Source organism: Myotis daubentonii, chromosome 4 (assembly GCF_963259705.1).
Source record: "Myotis daubentonii chromosome 4, mMyoDau2.1, whole genome shotgun sequence".
NCBI lineage: Eukaryota > Metazoa > Chordata > Mammalia > Chiroptera > Vespertilionidae > Myotis > Myotis daubentonii.
In genome coordinates, this window is record NC_081843.1 from 89,960,347 (window position 1) to 89,980,114 (window position 19,768).

A 19,768-nucleotide genomic window follows, 5' to 3' on the forward strand; every position below is an offset into this window, starting at 1 on the left:
CAGGGTCATTCGCCATCTGTACCCTTGTGTATCCTTGGAATCTAATTGATTGATTGGACAACATTGGATCTTGTCAGTAAAAAAAAAACACAAAACAGAAAACTTAGATGTACAAAACCTGCGCTTTTAATCACTTTGATGCTTGCGAGGGGGACAACTGTGCAATAATTGAGTACCACCTCACTCAGAAAACTGATTCCTCCAGAAAATTGTAGGTGAGAGCTTTTATAGCTCTGTGTTTATAGCTCTAATGGTTATCAACTCACATGATTATAAAATTTGGTGACAAAAGACCAGAAAGAGAGGACAAGACAGAGAACATATGTTTAAAACATTTTAAAAACATATTTAATCCAACACTAATCAAGGAAGGCTATATAAATTTCCCATTGAAATAACAGCAGGTCCCTCTATTTCACCCTAATTCTCACTAGCAGACACTGTGCCTTCCTAATGGATAAGACAACAGTGTTTACAACAGCATTACTCCCTTTCATATGGCTGAGTCAGAAATGGATGTGAGAATTGGCAGAAAGGCAACTTCAGAGAGCATTGTGATCTTAGCCATCATTGGCTGACCAAGAGAAGTGAATGTCTCACTTGGAAATGACTAGAAAACTGATTTTAGGATATTCTATTTTTATTTTGTGTGTGAAACAAAAGTATGTAAGAGATCATATAGATATCCCTCATCTATCTTTTGGGATATTTTGTGGTTGAATGGATTAAGGAGCCTAAATTAGCATTAGCATCCCGTCAATATGGAACAGTGTATTTGCAGGATGGCTGTTTACCCCTCGTGAGGCTGCACACTATTTTTATGGCCACAGAAGAGGAGAATGAAGCCGAGCCCACACTTATTAGGAGTTGCTCTCTCTGAGCCACAGTGAGAATCGAATTCTTTCCTCACCGGCGGGCAAAGGTAACAGCTGACTGCCCGGTGAAGGTTTAGACAAACCAGCTGTGAATCACACTAAGGAACCAACCTAGCCTGTTCTTTTCATTATTTGTTTCCTTTGTTTCCCTCTGGAAGTGATGGACCTGCCGGAGAGAGCTTTCCAATAGTGAGCTCTCCCCTTGTGTCGGTGCTGTTTGGAAGATCTCTACATTCTCATAGACTAATTTTGCCATAGCATTTGCCAGTGTTTTATTTCTACAAAAAAAAAAAAGATGGCATTTGCTTCATAGCATATTAAGAAGGCAATAAAAAATACACCATTTTGAATATGCATTGCCACATTGTATAATGATTATAGGATTTGATCTGGCAGCCTGGGAATAGGACTGATCATAACTTTTATAATCCCCTTGAGATACTCTGATATGTGTATGAAAGTATATGCAGTCATATATATAACTGAGGCTGGAATTTGTGAATGGTCAACTTTGGTATCCAGAGTAACCTATGTTTAAAGGAGCTGCCTAGAATGTTCCATGCCTAACAGAGGTCATGTAGAACAGACAGTGTTGGTATAAATGACCATCCCCAGGCCCTATGGTACAACAGCAATTATTTAGCCATCTTTTACTAGTAAGTCTATTCCAGTGAACTTAATGGATAGTGTTGTACTTGGTACTGCTGTTGATATTTACTAATATACCATCAGAAAATATTAATGTCTAAAGTCATCACTTCATTGCTTGAAAAGAAGGAAGATTGGTAGTAACAAACTGTATACCAAGTCACACTGTGTCCTAGAAAGCCAGCCAATATAAGAAAGACATTGACAAAAATGGAGGGGTTGTGTGTATCCTTCCTGAGCTCTGGGCCGGGAAGTGAAAGATGACAGTTAAGCACAGGATGTGCAGGCCTTGGCCCTCAGGACTCATGCCCTGGATGTGTCTTGGTGGTGGGTTTGTGAATCTTATTAAATAAGCCTGTTTTCACAAACCCCCTTCCCACCCCAGAGCTGCTGAGTCAGAACATCAGAGGGTTGAAGGTAGGAGGAGCATGAATTTCAATGAGCTGTTCACTTCTCATGGACAGAAAGTTTTGAGAATCGTGGCTGGATATGCAAAGGTTATCAGACTCTATGAATAATACCCATGATCTATGGGCCCTTCTTCAGGGAGATCCATGAAGTTCCTACTGTGTGCCCACAGTTGGATACCCATAGGTAAAGTATATGTTTGGTCTTTTTTTTTGGACAGCCCAGTTCGATGGCAGTGGGGAGGAGGAGCTGAACTGATTTCAAATCTTAATCATCTTTTAGAGTTGCCTTGGTGAACATGAGACTGGACAGATAACTTTTCTCAGCCTTGCAATTTTCCACGCAATCAAGGAAGGAAGCTCAGACAGCTCTCATGCTCCTGGGGCTTTAGGCACCCTCTTGGCTTCATTATTTGCCTCTGTTTTCTTTTGCAAGAAACCTGACCTTTGAATGGCCTTGCAGTCTGTGCTGCACTGTTTGTTAGGCTGTTGTTTCCAAGAACACATTCATCCCACTGTGCACCTAGGAAGCACCCAGGTGTGGAGGGAATGGCTATAAAAACTCAGCAGGTCTGGCCTCCTGTCCTAGTTGTGAGCCCTTGTTCCTGGTGTCTCCATCTTATTGTCTTAATGCTTTAGTGAGGTGTAACTTACACAACAGAAGCTCACCAATTTAAGTGCACAATTCAGTGATATTGTGCAGCCATTTCCTCAATCCAGCTTTAGACCACTCCCACCACTCCGTGCCCAACTGCAGTATTCTCTGCTCCCAGCCCCAGTTCACAATAACTGTTCTGGTTCCTGCCTCTATAGTTTTGCCTCTTTTTCTTTGGCATGTAGTAGAAACAAAATCAGACAACACAGGGTCTTTTGCTCTGGCTTATTTTGCTTGTCATGATGTTTTTGGATTCAGCCATGTTCAGTAGTACTTCATTGCCTTCCTTGCTGAATGATATTCCATTGAAAATATACCACATTTTGTTTATTTGTTCACCAGTTGATGGACATTTGGATTGTTCTTTTTCCCACAAAAATGTAGCTGTTACTTCCTACCTTGCAAATCTGTTCTCAGGATCATTGATAATAGGGTATTCAGCCCCTAGAACAGAGGCAAGCACATAGTAGGTGATCAATAAATGAATGCCATCATATTAATATGATTAACAGGAATATGATGTGACCTTCCTGGGACCTTCAGCTTAAAGAGCACTAGATAACAACACCAAAGAGACTAGATATCAACACCAAGAGCACTGGAGAAGAGAAATACCCAGTGGCATAACTAAATAGAGAAAACAGCTGACTCATGAGCTAAGTGTCAGCTTGATGAGTTCATAGCAGAATTCGCCTCAAGCTGGCAACCTGCCACTGCCAGAGGGAAGGGTGCCATGGGCTTGCACACTGGGATGGATCGAGTGTGTGTGGAAAAAACATGATAATTTCAGCAATGGCTTATAGATCCAGGTGACAACACCCTGGGGTCCCATGGCCTCTAATGAGAAACATGTGTGCCTGCCCACGTCATGACTGTGGCTTACCTCTCTCCCATGAGGACCTGTCAATGGCTGTCCCACTCTGCTGTGACTCTCTCTGCCATGACACACTGGTAGGGGCTGTCTAGCTCTGTTGTGACTCTCTCACTACCTTTGGCCTTTTGGTCTTTTTCTTTTCAACCTGCACAGAGTCTTGTACACACACAATCTCCTCTTTTTTTTGCAACTTTCTATATGCTGCCCTCATTAAAAATATATATGTATATGTAATCTTCACAGCAATACTAGGAAATAGCTGTAGATGTATCATCTGCTTGCAAATATAGGAACTGGGTCTCAGGACACACACACACACACACACACACACACACACACACACGAGTTCACCCTCTGAAGAGAGGCAGATCCAGGACTTGAACCATATATTTTGCTTTAGGAGCCACTGCTTGCCATTATACCACCGCAGCGTGTGCCACAAGGCCGAGACTCACATCTGCTCCATCATTAAGAACATGATGGCAAGCAAATCCCTATACCTCACACTGTCACTCCAAACTGAGTAATGAGGAAGATCCAGGCCAGCGGAGGTCTGGTGGTGGTGTGTACAGAAAACAAGAAGAGTGGGGGTGAAGGCTTTGAGGCCACGGGGAGTCTGTGTGTTTCTGGAACAGGAACAATGGCTGGCACAGCAGAAGCATCCTGAGCCACAGGGCCTCCCTCTGGCCTCTTCACTGCCAGCTCATCTCATGTAGGGCTTTGCTGAAATGCCACCTTCTCAGTGAGGCCACTGGCCACCTATCTAAAGCTGAGCCCCCCCTTTCCTCCACTCCTGATGTCCTTTGTCAACCTGGGTTGTTTCTTTTTTATTTAAATTTTTTATTATAGTTTACATTCAGAGTTATTTTGTATTGGTTCTGGGCATACAGCTTAGTAGTTAGATAATCATATACTTTATAAAGTGATCCCCCAAGTGCCCACCTGGCACCATATATAGTTTTTACAATATTACTCACTGTATAGCTCTACATTCCCTATACAACATAGGGAATGTAGTCTTTATTTCAAAATAGACTTTACTTTTTAGAGCAGTTTTAACGAAACAAAAATTGAGCAGAAGGTACAGATATTTACCATTTACACCCTGCCCCCCACACGTACAGCCTCCTCCATTATCAACATTCCCCACCAGAGTGGTACATTTGTTACAACTGATGAACTTACATTGACACATCATAATCACCCAAAGTCCATAGGTTACATTAGGGCTCACTTTTGGTGTTGTGCATTGTATGGGTTTAGACAAATATATAATGACATGTACCCATCATTATAATATCACACAAGGTATTTGACCTGCCCGAAAAATCCTCTGTGCTCTGTCTAGTCATTCCTCTCTCCATATTAACCTCTAGTATTCACTTTTCTTTTCACTGTCTCCATAGTTTTGCCTTTTCCAGATGTCATATAGTGAAATCATAGAGGATGTAACCTTTTCATTTTGGTTTCCTTCATTTAGCAATGTTCATTTATTTATTTATTTATATTTTATTGATTTCTTACAGAGAGGAAGGGAGAGAGATAGAGAGTCAGAAACATCGATGAGAGAGAAACATCGATCAGCCGCCTCCTGCACATCCCCCACTTGGGATGTGCCAGCAACCCAGGCACATGCCCTTGACCGGAATCGAACCCGGGACCTCTCAGTCCGCAGGCCTACGCTCTATCCACTGAGCCAAACCGGTTTCGGCTAGCAATGTTAATTTAAGTTTACTCCATGCCTTTTTATGGTTTGACAGCTCTTTTTCTTTACCGCGGAATAATATTCCATTGTCTGAATGTGCCATAGCTTACTCATCTATTCACTTACTAAAGGGCATCTAGGTTGCTTCCAAGTTTTGGCAATTATGAAGCTGCTATAAATATTCATGTGCAAAGGTTTTTGTGTGAATATAAATTTTAACTCATTTGTATAAATACAAAGGAGTGTGATTGCTGGATCTTATAGTAAGAGCTTGTTTAGTTTTTGTAAGAAACAGCTGAACTGTCTTCTAAAGTGGCTGCATCATTTTGATTCTCACCAACAGTGAATGAAAGTTCCTGTAACTTACGTCCTTAATAGCATTTGATGTTGTCAGTTTGGTTATTCTAATAGGTATGTAGTGGTATCTCATTGTTTTAATTTGCATTTTCCTGATGACATGTGACATGGAGCATCTTTTCTTATACTTATTTCACATCTGTATGTCTTTCTGTTGAGGTGGCTACTAACATCTTTGGACCTTTTTAAAATTGAATTGTTTGTTTTCTTTCTTTTAAATGGGAATATTAATCCTCAGTTAACATGTTTGTTATTAGGATAGGAGTAATATATAGAGCAAATTACATAGCACATTATCTGCCACATAGATGGTGCCCAAGACAAAGTAACTGTTATTTTTATTCATATTTATATACGTAACTAGAGGCCTGGTGCATGAAATTTGTGCACTCAGGGGGTTCCCTCAGCCTGGCCTGTGCCCTCTCGCAATCCAGGAGCCCTTGGGGGATGTCCAACTGATGGCTTAGCCCTTAGCGCTGCAGCAGAAGTGGGAGAGACTCCCACCACCACCACTGCGCATGCCAGTCATGAGCCCAGCTCAGGGCTTCACACTGACTACCAGGGGGCAGCTCCTGCATTAAGCATCTGCCCCCTGGTGGTCAGTGTACATCATAGTGATCACCGTTCGGTCGATTTGCATATTAGCCTTTTATTATACAGGACTAGTGGCCTGGTGCGGGGCGGGGGGGGGGGGTGTCCCTCAGCCTGGCCTACATCCTCTCCAATCTGGGACCCCTCAGGGGATGTCCAGCTGCCAGTTTAGGCCCGATCCCCAATCCCCGGCAGTCAGACATCCCTCTCACAATCCGGGACCGCTGGCTCCTAACAGCTCACCTGTCTGCCTGTCTGATCACCCCTAACCACTCTACCTGCTGGCCTGATTGCCCCCAAATGCCCCCCTTCAAGCCTTCTTGCCCCCAACTGCCCCCCGCCAGCATGCTCACCCCTAAATGCCCCCTGATGGCCTGCTCACCCCCAAATGCCCCCCTGCCATCCTGCTCACCCCCCAACTGCCCCTCCACAAGCCTGCTCACCCCCAACTGTCCCCCCCACCAGCCTGCTCGCCTCCAACTGTTCTCCCCTGCTGTCCTGATCGCCCCCAACTACCCTCCCCTGCCATCCTGATCTCCCCTAACCACCTCTGCCTCAGCCCCACAACCATGGATTTGTCCAGAAGGATGTCCGGAAGGTCTGCCAGAAGGTCTCCCAGTCTAATTAGCATATTACCCTTTTATTAGTATAGATAGTATACATAATAATTAGTCTATTAATTAATAAACCACCTGAGAGCTAAAAGAGAATGTTGGGTTTTGAGATGGTCCAATACATAGCTTCCTTTTTTCTTACATTTTTCCCCTTTTTGTTTTTCATAAATCCTGTATTCTCAGTTAATTATAAAATGTGAAGAACAAAAAGAGTAACTTAGATGGTAGATCTATGTATTTTTAAATCATGTTTGGAGAAAGTGGAATATTTATACAGGTGAGTGGCTTTCCTAAAACTGGGTTCCAATTTAGACCTATGCACTGAGTTGCAGGAGGTGCTAGGTCCATGGAAGTGACCAACCTGGAACAGCTTCTCACTTATGCTGCCCATCTGGCAGCTAAGCCTATCCTATGATCAAGATCCATTGAGTAGTTGAGCTTCCTCTAGGACATTGTTCATGAGAGGAAAGGGCTATACTACTCATGCCCAGTTTTGAGTTCAAATTTGCAGATAAGGCATTTTCTCCTTGGAGATGAACCAGTGAGGGGCAAGAAGTGTGGTGCTCCTGGATCCCAACATGCTAAAGAAATGATAAAGTGGGGAGAAGTATTTACCTCAAACAGTGGGTCACCCTTCACTCTACGTTTGTTGTTCAGCCAAGCATGCTACTGGGAGTCACAAATGATCATATTTAACTAAGCTCTAATCATAAGTTATGTCAGTACTAAGATTAGATCATAGGGTAAGGCAAGAAATGCTGATAATTTAATGTTCAAGTGAATTAAATTAATATGACAAACAAAAATATGAGAGCTCTTCAAATTTTAAGGAAAATTAATGAAAGATGAGCATTCACTGTGCTGCACCCTTGAAGCTTCAGCTATGAGGTTTTAAGACAAAAATCACTGTATCAAACAGCAGATGAAAAGCATAGATTCCGGAATAGTCTTGAATAATTATTTGGAGTAGCCAGGGATCATTCTAGTGCAATGATTAATTGTACTCTAAAATTACAACTCTGCTTCCTCCTGCCATAAAATGTATTCAAAGCCTGATTGTCTAAAGGCTCAGGTGTGCTCAACTCAGCTGTGCAGCCATTGATCCTGCAACGATGTGTGTTGGCACTTCATCCAAGTCCCACTTGTTGTCTTTGGCCTGGTCACACGGTCCAGGTAGAATTCAACAAAGTGAATGAATTTGTTTGAGTCATGCAAGTGGGAAAGGCATAGAAAAAGTCTTGTGACTAGTGACCAAGATTTGAACTGAGCAAATGACTGAATTTTGAAGACTGGACTGATTTTGGTTTGTGATGATGGGTGATTCCTATGACCAGCACACAGCCCCATTATCCTTGAAGGCAAGAGGCCCAATGCCTAAGCCAGGTGCACAGTAGGGACAGGAATAATAGGAATCAGATGCAAAATCTCTTGGGAAAGAAAGAACCTTTTGGTTATTTAACTTCTTAGGAGATTTTGGCTGAATTTTGATTTTCAAAGCATCACAAATAATTGTGCAACAAAACTTACTATGATTTTGGGCACTTAGCAAGTGATGGACTGGCCTCGGGCCAGGTTCATGTTTGACCCTGAGGTATAAGGAAATAAAAAGCCGAGTTTGGCTTTTATGAAAGTTCTATAAATGTTAAAATTGTCTTGTGTTTCTGAGACATCGTTAAGAAGACTAGAACAAGTAGAATATTCTCAAAACAAATAACAGTTGAGAGTAAAAATGCAGTTACTAGGGAATTAAAATGCATGTTTCTCTTAATGAGCCCGATCGTGCTTTCACTGTGTTTATTGACAGCTAGTTGTCTTGAAAATAGCTTATGGTGTCATCTGAGACAATCTTGGAACCAGTTCAGTGAGGACTTCTTACACTGCAGGAGAAACAGACTCAGTGGTTGGGCATTTATCTATTTCTTCTTAATTTCCATTTTATTTTTTGATTCATGCAACTTTTATAGACAGTGTCTATAAATAGATACACAATAATAGAAATCTACCAACTTTTAATTGTGGATAACCGCACATAGATCACAATAAACATCCTACTTTCTAACTTCAACACTTTCTTTACTTACATTGCTCAAAAGCAGCATTTTCTCAGCGCTAACATGACACACATTTTTTCCTTCCTCATAAATGCAACATGAGTGTTTGGTAGGCTTCCCAGTGTGAAATGATTTACAGAATTGGCCATGCTAGAGTTGCAGGCCCCAGGAGAGCTCCTTTGCAGAGCGTGGAGGACATTAGCCTTTTCTGAAGCCTGGTTAATAATCCACCCAGCTGACATCCCAGTGGTTACTGTGGGCAGGCATACACTAGACATTTTATGAGTTTCCAAATAAATATGTTTGACTCAACAAGGAAAAACTTTGATAAGGAGAAAGCATTAATCTTCCATGATTTGCCTAATCTTTTAAATAAACTTGCAAACTAATAATGCAGCAAGATAATGAAGTAAACGTGTTTTTTCTTTTTTTGGTAATTTTTATTATCTATTGATTATCAAAGAATGTCTTATCAGTTATTATGCTCTATGTATTTAATGAAATTGAGGATGGTTTAAACATAGAATGTTGTAACAGACTAAATTACAAATGCAACAAGTACAGTGCTTGACCATTTTGTTAATGAAAATTCAAAAATCCACCAGCTGTGACAGGTTACTCTTGCCTGAAGATCTTGTCCCTCAGCCTGGGCCACCCAGAATATAGCCTTGAACCCAGGGAAAAGCAGGGGAGTCTGGAACAGCTGTTAAAGAACACAAGAGTTTTAGTTGAAGCCAGAAAGAGTATAAAAAATAATGGATCAGGCCAGAAGCAAAGATGTGTTTGGGGCAACTATGTCATGGGGTGCACCAACACTTGGGCTTTAGAAATCTCATACTATACAGTGCAAAGTCCCCCCAAGCCTCCTTAATTGTCAGGGTGACGTATGATATTTTATACTCTGTTTTATTAATCCAGCATATTTTGTTTGCACATTTATTATAGGTCATATGTTTAAAATACATTATTGTTCATTCTTATGAGCTCATAGAAAGTAGCACTCTTTATATCCACTGTCCAGATGACAAAATGGCAGAGAGAGGCTAAGTAAATATCCTCCAAGATCACACAGATGATATGTAGAATTAGATGATAATTCTACCTGGGATGTTTGGCTTATCTGGCCAATCTCTCTGAGTCCACTTGGGCTTGCATGAGAGATGCCGAATGCCGTCTACTCCAGAGAACCTAGAGAAGCTGGTAGTCTTCCAAGCGATGATTTGAAAAGCAAGGAATTGTTTGTATAGCAGACAAGTTTTTTTAAAAAACAAACAATTACTTTTCCTTTTTTTTTCTTTTTTAGTTTAATATTTAAACTAGTTACCTTCAATAGAGTGCAATTCCTCTTTGGGTAGTGTTATTACACAAGGTTGAACACATCCAAGATGGCTCTGCTACTCCTGGGTTAGTTTAAATGCATAAAGGATGAAACCCAACTGGCTTTGGCTACTATTTAATTTCAGACTTGGCTATTTCTTGATAGAACTGCAAACTTTAAAGTATTATTGTATTCTAGTTTAGTTGGTAGAGTCCTAGGAGGCAACAAAGATTTCCAAGTCACTCATGTGGAATATGGTGTGAGAAGCTGCTTCCTCTGCGATCCAGAGCATAAATTCCAAGTATTTCACTTTCCACTGTGAGGTGGCAGTTAGGCCCCAGGAGGTCTACCCCCCATGGTGCTGATAGCTTCATTGATAATTTACCAAGTTTGCCTTTCCCCACCAGTAGGAACACTAGGGCCAGAGCTTAACCTCAGAAGGTGGGAATGGTATGCTTGTAAGCAAAGATATACAGGAATGCTTGGAGAGCTGACTATGGCTCCAATTGGAAGTGTAATTGTGTTTTCTTTCCTTTCCCTGTTTTTCCAGTCAGGCATGATAAGAACACAAGAAGCAGATTACTTCTTAAAGCCACTTCCTTCCCACCTAGCAGGGCAACTCAATGACTCTGCTGGGGGTGGGCCTCCTTCCCACATTCTGTACAAGAGATCCACAGAGCCACAGGCTCCGAGGGGGCGCCAGGCAATGATGATCCAGAGGCAGCGGGAGCTGGAAAATCACCACCTCCTCTACCACGAAAATCAAAATCTGGAAGGTGGCTTTGACCTCGGGCACCCACAAAAGCAGCATTTCTGTGGAAGACGCAAGAAATGTATGTAAGGGCGATTCTCTTCATGTGTTTAATGATTTTAACATTTATATAAGCCGATGGAATATTTTTAATTTTCATCAAATTATGTCTGTTCCCAAAGTGACATGTATTAACTGTCCTTACTAAACTTTAGTGACAATTCCAAAGAGAGTCCATTATCTGCATGTTCAGTATAAAAGCTCTCTCCATGATAGATGGATAGATAATGGTAGATGTTTTCATTTTTTAAAAAAAGCTGTTCCCTGGACAGATTAAATGATGCACTGCTGAGGAATACCGAATCTACCAGACATCTTCAAAAGAACTCTGGCATGTCTACTCAGTAATTCTATATTTTTGAGGTCTAGATTTATTAAAGCCCACATAGTTTTCCTGCTGAGGTCATTTATCTCTATACATATTTATGTACTTGACTCACCACATCAAAAGACAGACTTGCAAGACATAAATTTACCTACAATTTATCACCAAGCTTTATCAAAGTCTTTTTTTGTCATGAACATTTAGGAGGTGATGTGTTATTTACATTTTATGTAGGAACCTCTCACAAATTCAAAATAGGAGTTCAGTGTTCTCTGGAACTTCCCTCACTTCCTTCAGCTTCTCCGTCCACCATCACTTCATTAAGTCTTCCTCCCATGAGCCCATCTTCACCCAGCCCCATCTTTTTCTGCTGTTTGGTTTCCTGTGTTGCTACACCCAATGCCCTAAAATAGAGGTGGGCATGAGCAGGAGCTCCATATATGTTGTGGAAGGGAGTGAACCACCCATAACCAGTGGGCACCTATAATGAAAGAATAAGTACCATAATACCTGTGGATATTTTGAAGTCTATTTTCCCATGATACAATTCTAACCACGTTTTCTAAGGCATCTACTAAACCGAATTGTTTTTAACCTAGATTTAACTTACTGATTATAAATGCCAAAACTATTTTTTTAAAGACAGATTCTTCAACTTTTTTTTAAAATTGATTTCAGAGAAGAAGGGAGAGGGAGAGAGAAAGATGGAAACATCAATGATGAGAGAAATCATTGATCGACTGCCTCCTGCATGTCCCCACACTGGGGATTGAGGCCACAACCCGGGCATGTGCCCTGACTGGGAATCGAACCCTGACCTCCTGATTCACAGGTAGATGCCCAACCACTGAGCTCTGCTGGCCAGGCGTCATAATTATTTTTAAATGGCTTGCTTCAAGAGGACAGAGTATATTTTGTCTTCTAATTAAGTTAGGTAAATATTTATGGTGCTTTCTAGGAAAGCCAGCTCTGCAGCGAGGTTGATCTGTCCCAAGTCATTTAGAATCTGTTTGAGACACTACAGACAAACCAGTCATGTGTGCAGACATAGGACTCAGCTTTAAAACTCTCAGGTCATTAAAATCCTTCAAATAAGGAAATGAAGCAAGACAACACTCTTTCTTGTAATTGTTAGTTTTATTGCTTTATCAATAATTCATTTGCACAGCCCATTCCATAAATTCTTATGCTAATAGTCTTTGAGCTTTATGTTTCTAGATGCTGGCACTACAGAGCAAAAATGACCTTCTCTTGTTTTAAATCAGGACAAAATTATACAAAGGTAAATAAAGCAATGATTTCCATGACATCTAGACTCTACGGACTTTATTTGAATTGTGTTCCACTTTAACACAAGTTTTGTATCCCAAAGTTTTACGGATTATATGGTTCATATATAATGAACAATCACCTTTTAAACTCAATTCCTATATAACAAGTTCCACCACTCATTTTAGTGATTAATTTGCTCTAATTCGCTGTCTATACATCCCTCATAGACATGCCCAAGCCTCCCAAGGAAGACCTTTTCATCTTGCCTGATGAGTACAAGTCTTGCTCACGGCACAAGCGCTCTCTTCTGAAGTCCCATAGGAATAAAGAACTGAATGTGGAGACGTTGGTGGTGGTTGACAAAAAGATGATGCAAAATCATGGCCATGAAAATATCACCACCTATGTGCTGACAATACTCAACATGGTAAGAACATCCATCGTGTTGAGGCTGAGTGTATAGTTACACCTAATGGGGTGTGTGTGCATATGTGTTTTACATTCTGCTTTTTACTTATGGATTTATGTCTCATACATAGAAATATTTTATCTGTGGTAAGTCCTTCAGTTTTACTATGCTCAGATCAAAAGAGCCATTTTTAGAACTTCAGAGAACAAATTAAGGTGGATGGAGAATTTGATCCTCTCTGTAAGCCAGTAACCTGTTTTGATGTACTAATGTCTCAGTTCAGAAATCTAAAAGTGTATGCTGAGACATTTTGGTGCATCAAGTCTGTTTATCACCACTGTATGTGTGGTTTTTTAGATGGTTACATAGAAATACTCATTTTAGGAATGTTAATGTCCAGCTATTGAGTATACATTATTTTATCTAGAAAAGCAGGAAAACAATACAGCTTTTTAGAATGTCATCTCAGATAAGGAGTGTCTGTCCCCAGAGTGGCAGCTATAGTAATTATGGAAGAGTGGTAAGAGGTATCTAAGGCTCATTTCACTTAAGTGACATCTAGGTAACAGTAGATAAAATCTTGGGTCAACAAAATGATTTAAAAAATAGTTAACATTGACATATAACATTCTGTAAATTTAGGCTGTATAAAGTGATAATTTGACATACATACATATGGCATAATGATTACCAAAATAAGTTACTTAGCACATCTATCACAACACATAGATCCTTGTGTTTGTGTATGTATGTGGTAAGAACTTTTAAGACCAAAAAAAAAATAGTTGTGCCCTGGCCGGTGTGGCTCAATTGGTTGAGCATTTTCCCATGCACCTAGAGGTCACTTGTTTGATTCCTGGTCAGGGCACATGCCCGGATTCTGAGCCCAATCCCCAGTAGGGGACATACAGGAGATAACAGATCAATATTTCCCTCTCCCTCTCCCTTCCTCTGTTTCTAGAAAAAAAAATCAATAGAAACATATTTTAAAAAGAGTTGTGATAACAATATTTTAAAAATCTACTTTATGTTCTGCCTTAATGAACAGAGTACCCCTAAGTGTGTTTTATATTCCATTATGCCACATGCCTATTATGGCTAGGGTCATTTTTGGTAGGTTGACCCATGTGGTTTATGACCTCCTAGGGAACTGAGGGAGACAGTGTCACTGAGGCACCTACAACTACACAGCCACAGGGCTGAGGACAGCAGGGCCCAGATGCTCTGATTTGAGCAAGTGTCACCTCTATTATGTATAACTTTTCTAATGTTTCTACACCTCAAGTGTAGAGTGGGGAGAGGTATATCAGTGCCAAGTCACCTCCCTATTGTATCCCACACTGCCGACTATCATCACTTATCACCCCAAATGCCATATCAAATGTTTGTGATCATCATCTCAAATGTTTGTCTCTTTCTTTGATCATCTTTCCATGTTTTCTTTTATTTCTCATGCCCTCTTGGTCTTTTCCCAGCATTTGTTTTATGCTTCTGGAATCTTGCCAGGAGAGCATAGGGAGTACTTACCTATGCAGTTATCACTATGAATAAAATATCCTCTATTCAATTCAATTGAGGACACTTTGCAATTCAGAGACCTTGTAATCCCTACATTGGGGTTTCAGAAGAAGTGGAACCTCCCTCCCCAAACTTTTTCACTCCCAGCACCAATGACAGGGATTCAACAATTGGTCTTTTGGTAAAAGATATTCATGTGCCTGTCTGTCGGGCAGTATAAGAAACATAATGATGCTACGTTACTAGGAAACATGGGGATTGGCCTTCAGCATCAGAACTCCAGGCAGACTGAGGGCTGGGGGAAAATGGTGTCACATATGGAGACTGACATGGATTACTTGTCTTTTTCAGGTGTCTGCTTTATTCAAAGATGGAACAATAGGAGGAAACATCAACATTGCAATTGTAGGTCTCATTCTTCTAGAAGAAGAACAGGTATTCTGTCTCTAAAACATCAACTTTTCTCCCAGAAAAATAAATGCAAAATAACGCTTTGTTTTCTTTAATATGGATTCTTTAATTCTCTTTCCCTGGGGGACACAAAATTTTAATATTTTGTGTCTTATGCAATGGGTTGCTTGTCAGTTCCTTTAATGATTATTTGACAGTTTGTATTTTTGTGCAGAGGTAGTAAGAGGTACTCATGTAATTGCTTTTTGAGAAAATGGAATAGAAAAGCTGCCTTTAATATATGGGTGGGAAACACACTTGGGAGACAAAGTGCAAACTGTGTCTTCAGCCACCGTGAGCTTTCAGGATGCCACATGGAACTGAGCCCCTTTTGTCTTTTGCTAGAAGACTAAGAATGTCCTGTAGAGTAGACGTTAAATTGTACTGTGTTGCATTGCATTGCTTTGCTCTGTTGTCTCCCAACTGCTAAGACTGATCCCACTAACCCTCACCATCTTTAATCCTAGGATTTTATTTTCATAGAGATTCTGAAGTGTTGAGCACATTTCTCTCATTACATATAAAAAAATCAAATTATGCTGGATCTTAGTAGCATTTGGTAAAAGCACATCCTTTGCCTCCATTCCAGAGTCCCAGTCTAAATGTCCAGACATATATTTCAGTTCACAGGAGGATGCTTATGAACATCTCATGGCATAAGTAACGGGGGGGGGGGGCATCTCAGCCATCAAAGGCTCTCGCTTCTATTCTGGCCCAAGGTGATCACTGACTGGGCATGGGAGAGTGAGCCTGGGACCCGAGTCAGGCACCCTGCATCCAGTTCCACCATTGCTGATGTCTTAGCAGAATCTCCTGTTAGCCATAGTTTATTTGTTTATTTATAAAACAAAAGATTTTTAGATGAAATCTAAGATCTAAGATGCCTACGGGCTTTAATATTCTGGGGCTCTGCTCTTTTCCTGGGCAGAGTGGGGGTAGCCCGGACATGCCTATTTCTAGCCTGAATAGTCAGGAAGATACAACCTCATTGTCTTTGTATGTGTCTGGGGAGGGGGTGCTGAGCCAGCAGGGTTTCTCAGGTGACAGGTTAATTATTCCTTGTATTAAATTGTTTTCACCTTGGAATTCCTCCAAGCTGCAAAGAATAGGAGAGGTTATCTTTTGATCGTACACCTGTGTTAACTTTGATTAATGCAGTGTTCCTGGAAATTGCTAGCTGAAGAATGGAAGGCATGCCCCAGTTTTGATGTACAACATCTAGCTCAGGTGTATTTGACTTTCTGGAAAGACAAAAACTTGTAAAGAGAAAACATATTGCATGACTGAAGGACAAAAATTCCAACACAACATTCCAGTCATGAGAGCCTTACACAAGTTGTCCTAGAATTGAGGTATTTGATCTGGTTTTCTGTGACCATTATAGGAAAATATAGCATTGCTATAAATAAGGTCCACACCTTTCATTGAAGCCTGTTCTGGATGTTCCTGCGGCTCCCGAATTCTTCATTTCCCAAGTGTTCACAAGTTCTTCTGATATTTTACAGCGACTTTACTAGACCTTGGTATATGCAAATAAGGTCACATGTTTTCTATGTGGTTTCCTTCCAGTTCCAGTCTATTTTCCAGAAATAAAGCTTTCCCAATTGACCTGCCTTCCTCATGAATATGATGCCTCTGTGGTGACTGAGTAACTCTGCAATAATAAACATTAAAAGGGCTATAAGTTGGAAATCCCACTTGCTCTACTTGCTAATGAAGTAAACATGCAGTGACTAGGTGTGCTTTGTGTATGTGTTTAGTCACATGCAAATGATCCTATTGTCTTATATAATTTTGCAAACTGTTTTACAAAGATTTTTAACGCAAAAATTTGATACACAAAAGTAATCTTTCATGGCTCACTGAAAATGCATTCAGGGTCAGCTAAATGCATCCCAACTGTTTTAGCACAGAACTAGAGAAATGTACACTAAATCTCTATGTTTTTATGTAACATACTTTTTTTGTGTTGTAATACATAAAATGGATGCATTAGTACATATGCTATTTGGATCCATCTATGTATTTGAAATCCAAGTTAATGAGAGTTTGCTGTGATACCGATGCTAGTAACAATTGCATTATACTCTGTTTTCTTTCTGTTCTCATGGTGGCCTTGCTCTCTCTTGCATAGCCAGGGCTTGTGATAAGCCATCACGCGGATCACACCTTAAGTAGCTTCTGCCAGTGGCAGTCTGGTTTGATGGGGAAAGATGGAACTCGCCATGACCACGCCATCTTACTCACAGGTCTGGACATATGCTCCTGGAAGAATGAGCCCTGTGATACTTTGGGTAAGATCATCCAGCAGAGTTTTGAGGACCACATATGTGCTATGCGCCTTCTGTGGCCATATATAGTGAATTCTTGCCCCTATTCCCAATCTATAAGTGGTAGCCACTGCTGAGTGCACTTTTAAAGAAGAAAATGGCATCCTTGTATGAACTTTGGCCAAAAATAAAAGTTTGAATTTATTCATCAAAAGTGATTACTTCACAAAGGAATGTTCCTAAACATATTCAAGAGTTTTTGTCTATTCTAACTTATGAAATAAATTTTTTCATTTCTTCTTCTGAGAGAATGGGGTCAATAGAGTCAAGGGTGTCTTATTATGTGGCAGAAATGGTACATTTATGAATATTATAGAGATATTACAGCTATATTATATTCCTAATTTTTAAAATTCCTTTATTAATGTTTCAATCATAACAATTTTATATGTCTATAGAGCTGAGTAGATCTTAGAGGCAGCACTTTGACATTTTTTCCAAATAGCGTTAAGCATAGTGTGCTCCTGACCACACTCCTGGACTCTCCTGGACATTTTTCCCTAACTTTCCATTTTCCCTAGGATTTTAGTGAGAAAGATCCTTTATTATAAAACCACTCATATAGGACTTAGTTTAATACAGTGGGGCCTTGACTTACGAGTGTCCTGACTAACGAGTTTTTTGAGATACCAGCTGTCTCTTGGCCGATTTTTTGCATTGAGTTGACAGAATAATTTGAGTTAATGAGCTCCTTAACGAGCTCGGTCTCGGAACGAATTAAACTCGTAAGTCAAGGCCCCACTGTATAGGTTAACCTGACTGCTTGTCCTAGGAAGACCTGCTTATGAGGTTGGCCCTTAGCTGGCTTCTGAGAACTTAGGTTTCAAGAAGGTTCCCATCATCTTACCTCACAAGTGTGGCTCACTTTGACAAAATTGTTTGAACAAATAATGCGAATTACGTGGAACACCTGCTTTCCTCCTAGGAGTCTGGAATTTGGGTCCATGCCAGGCAGAGGCTGCCTCTGTGATCAGCCCCAATAAAACCCCTGGGTCCTGAGTCTCTAATGAGCTTCCCTGGTGTCCACAGGCTACACCTCTTGTGACTTGTTACTAGGGAAATCAATCCTGTCCTGTGTGGATTTACTGGGAGAGGGTTCTGGAAGCTCACGCCTGCTTCCCCCAAGCTTCTCATGTACCTGTTTCCTTTGCTAATGTTTCTCTCTATCCTTTTGCCATGCTAAATCATACTTATGAATACAAAAAATTCTGAGTCTATGTGTGTCCTCCAGGCAAATCCTTGAACCTGTGTGGTCTTGGGACTTCCTGACACACCCATTCCCCATAGCACTTTTTATTTCGTCTTTTGAGAATACATGTGCTTATAGAAAGAGACAGAAATTCTCCTCCATCTGCAGTGAAACCCCTCTTCTACTGTGTCCAAGTTGTATCCTGTGACATGAACATTTCATAGAGCCCTGAAGAGTTTTCCATGCAGAGGACAGATCCCCTTCTTCCACATTGTTAAGAGCCCTTTTTGTTAAGAGTCTAAAGGTTTCCTATTTCATATTTCAGCAGATGGATATGAGAACCAAATTTCCCTAAAGGGTGGACAGTAAATTAGCCTGTATAATACACCCTCTTCCTTTATTTTATTGAAAACTGTTATATATTCGTTTGACCTTTATACCCATAGGATTTGCGCCCATAAGTGGAATGTGTAGTAAATATCGCAGCTGTACGATTAATGAAGATACAGGTCTTGGACTGGCTTTCACCATCGCCCACGAGTCTGGACACAAGTAAGTACATGTGCATGGGAGGGTCGAGCCCAGGGTCCTTTCACTCTTGGTTGGTTGCAATGGAAATGGATTCATTAGGTCAAGTCTGTAAGGGGGGTTCACATATATCCAAGGAGAATGTCATTGACAGGCTGTAAATATTGTCACTTAGGTACTTCTTTTGTTTTTATCTTAATGCCTTGTCCTGCACATTCAGTGCATGTGTTTATACTTTCCTCACCCTGTTCTTCCCTTATATTCCTGCTCATACTTGCACCTGCCATTGCAGACACTTGTATCAGCCCTGCTCCTCTGTCCTGTGTTAATCCTATTCCATGGTCAGCTCCTGTTAGGGGCTCCAGACAACAGAGGGTAGTAACAGGTCCTTCTATTTTTAACTTGTTACTCTTGAGTTCATGTTCTCATATCTCTTTTAGAATTTGGAGAGGTATTTTTTTTTGATTGGTGTGCTGAGCAGAGTTTGGGGAGTGCAGGTATTACAGGATATTGGGCCCAGTAGGAGATGGTTTGCTTCCCACGTTCCTATTTTCCAAGTGTTGCCAGTTTTGAAATGGGGCAGCATTAGGGCAAGCAGTGAGCCTGGCAGCTTGGCACAGACAGATGCTGCTGCTGGACAAGCAGCTCTCAGCAATAGGTGGCTTGTCATGGGTGGCATCTTTTTATGTGAAAAGCTTATATTTATTCCTGTTGAATGAAAAATTTCTATCAATAGAAACTTATTATTAGATAAGGTTTCTTGGACCTATAATGCTATAAGCTTGCCTTACCCTGAGGCACCATCTATTAATTTTTTAATGGGCCCTTGCTAACTTCCTAC

General features: G+C 40.7%; 1 protein-coding gene across 1 annotated transcript in view; it reads left to right on the forward strand.

The window, feature by feature from the left end:
- The window catches only part of ADAMTS16 (ADAM metallopeptidase with thrombospondin type 1 motif 16), a 107,323-nt gene that overhangs the window by 18,485 nt on the left and 69,070 nt on the right, over nucleotides 1-19,768 (forward strand). Inside the window, exons 4-8 of the mRNA XM_059694660.1 lie at nucleotides 10,646-10,928; nucleotides 12,731-12,930; nucleotides 14,782-14,865; nucleotides 17,015-17,174; nucleotides 18,846-18,951. Coding sequence (XP_059550643.1) covers nucleotides 10,646-10,928; nucleotides 12,731-12,930; nucleotides 14,782-14,865; nucleotides 17,015-17,174; nucleotides 18,846-18,951 — 833 coding nt within the window. The remainder of the gene's footprint in view (nucleotides 1-10,645; nucleotides 10,929-12,730; nucleotides 12,931-14,781; nucleotides 14,866-17,014; nucleotides 17,175-18,845; nucleotides 18,952-19,768) is intronic.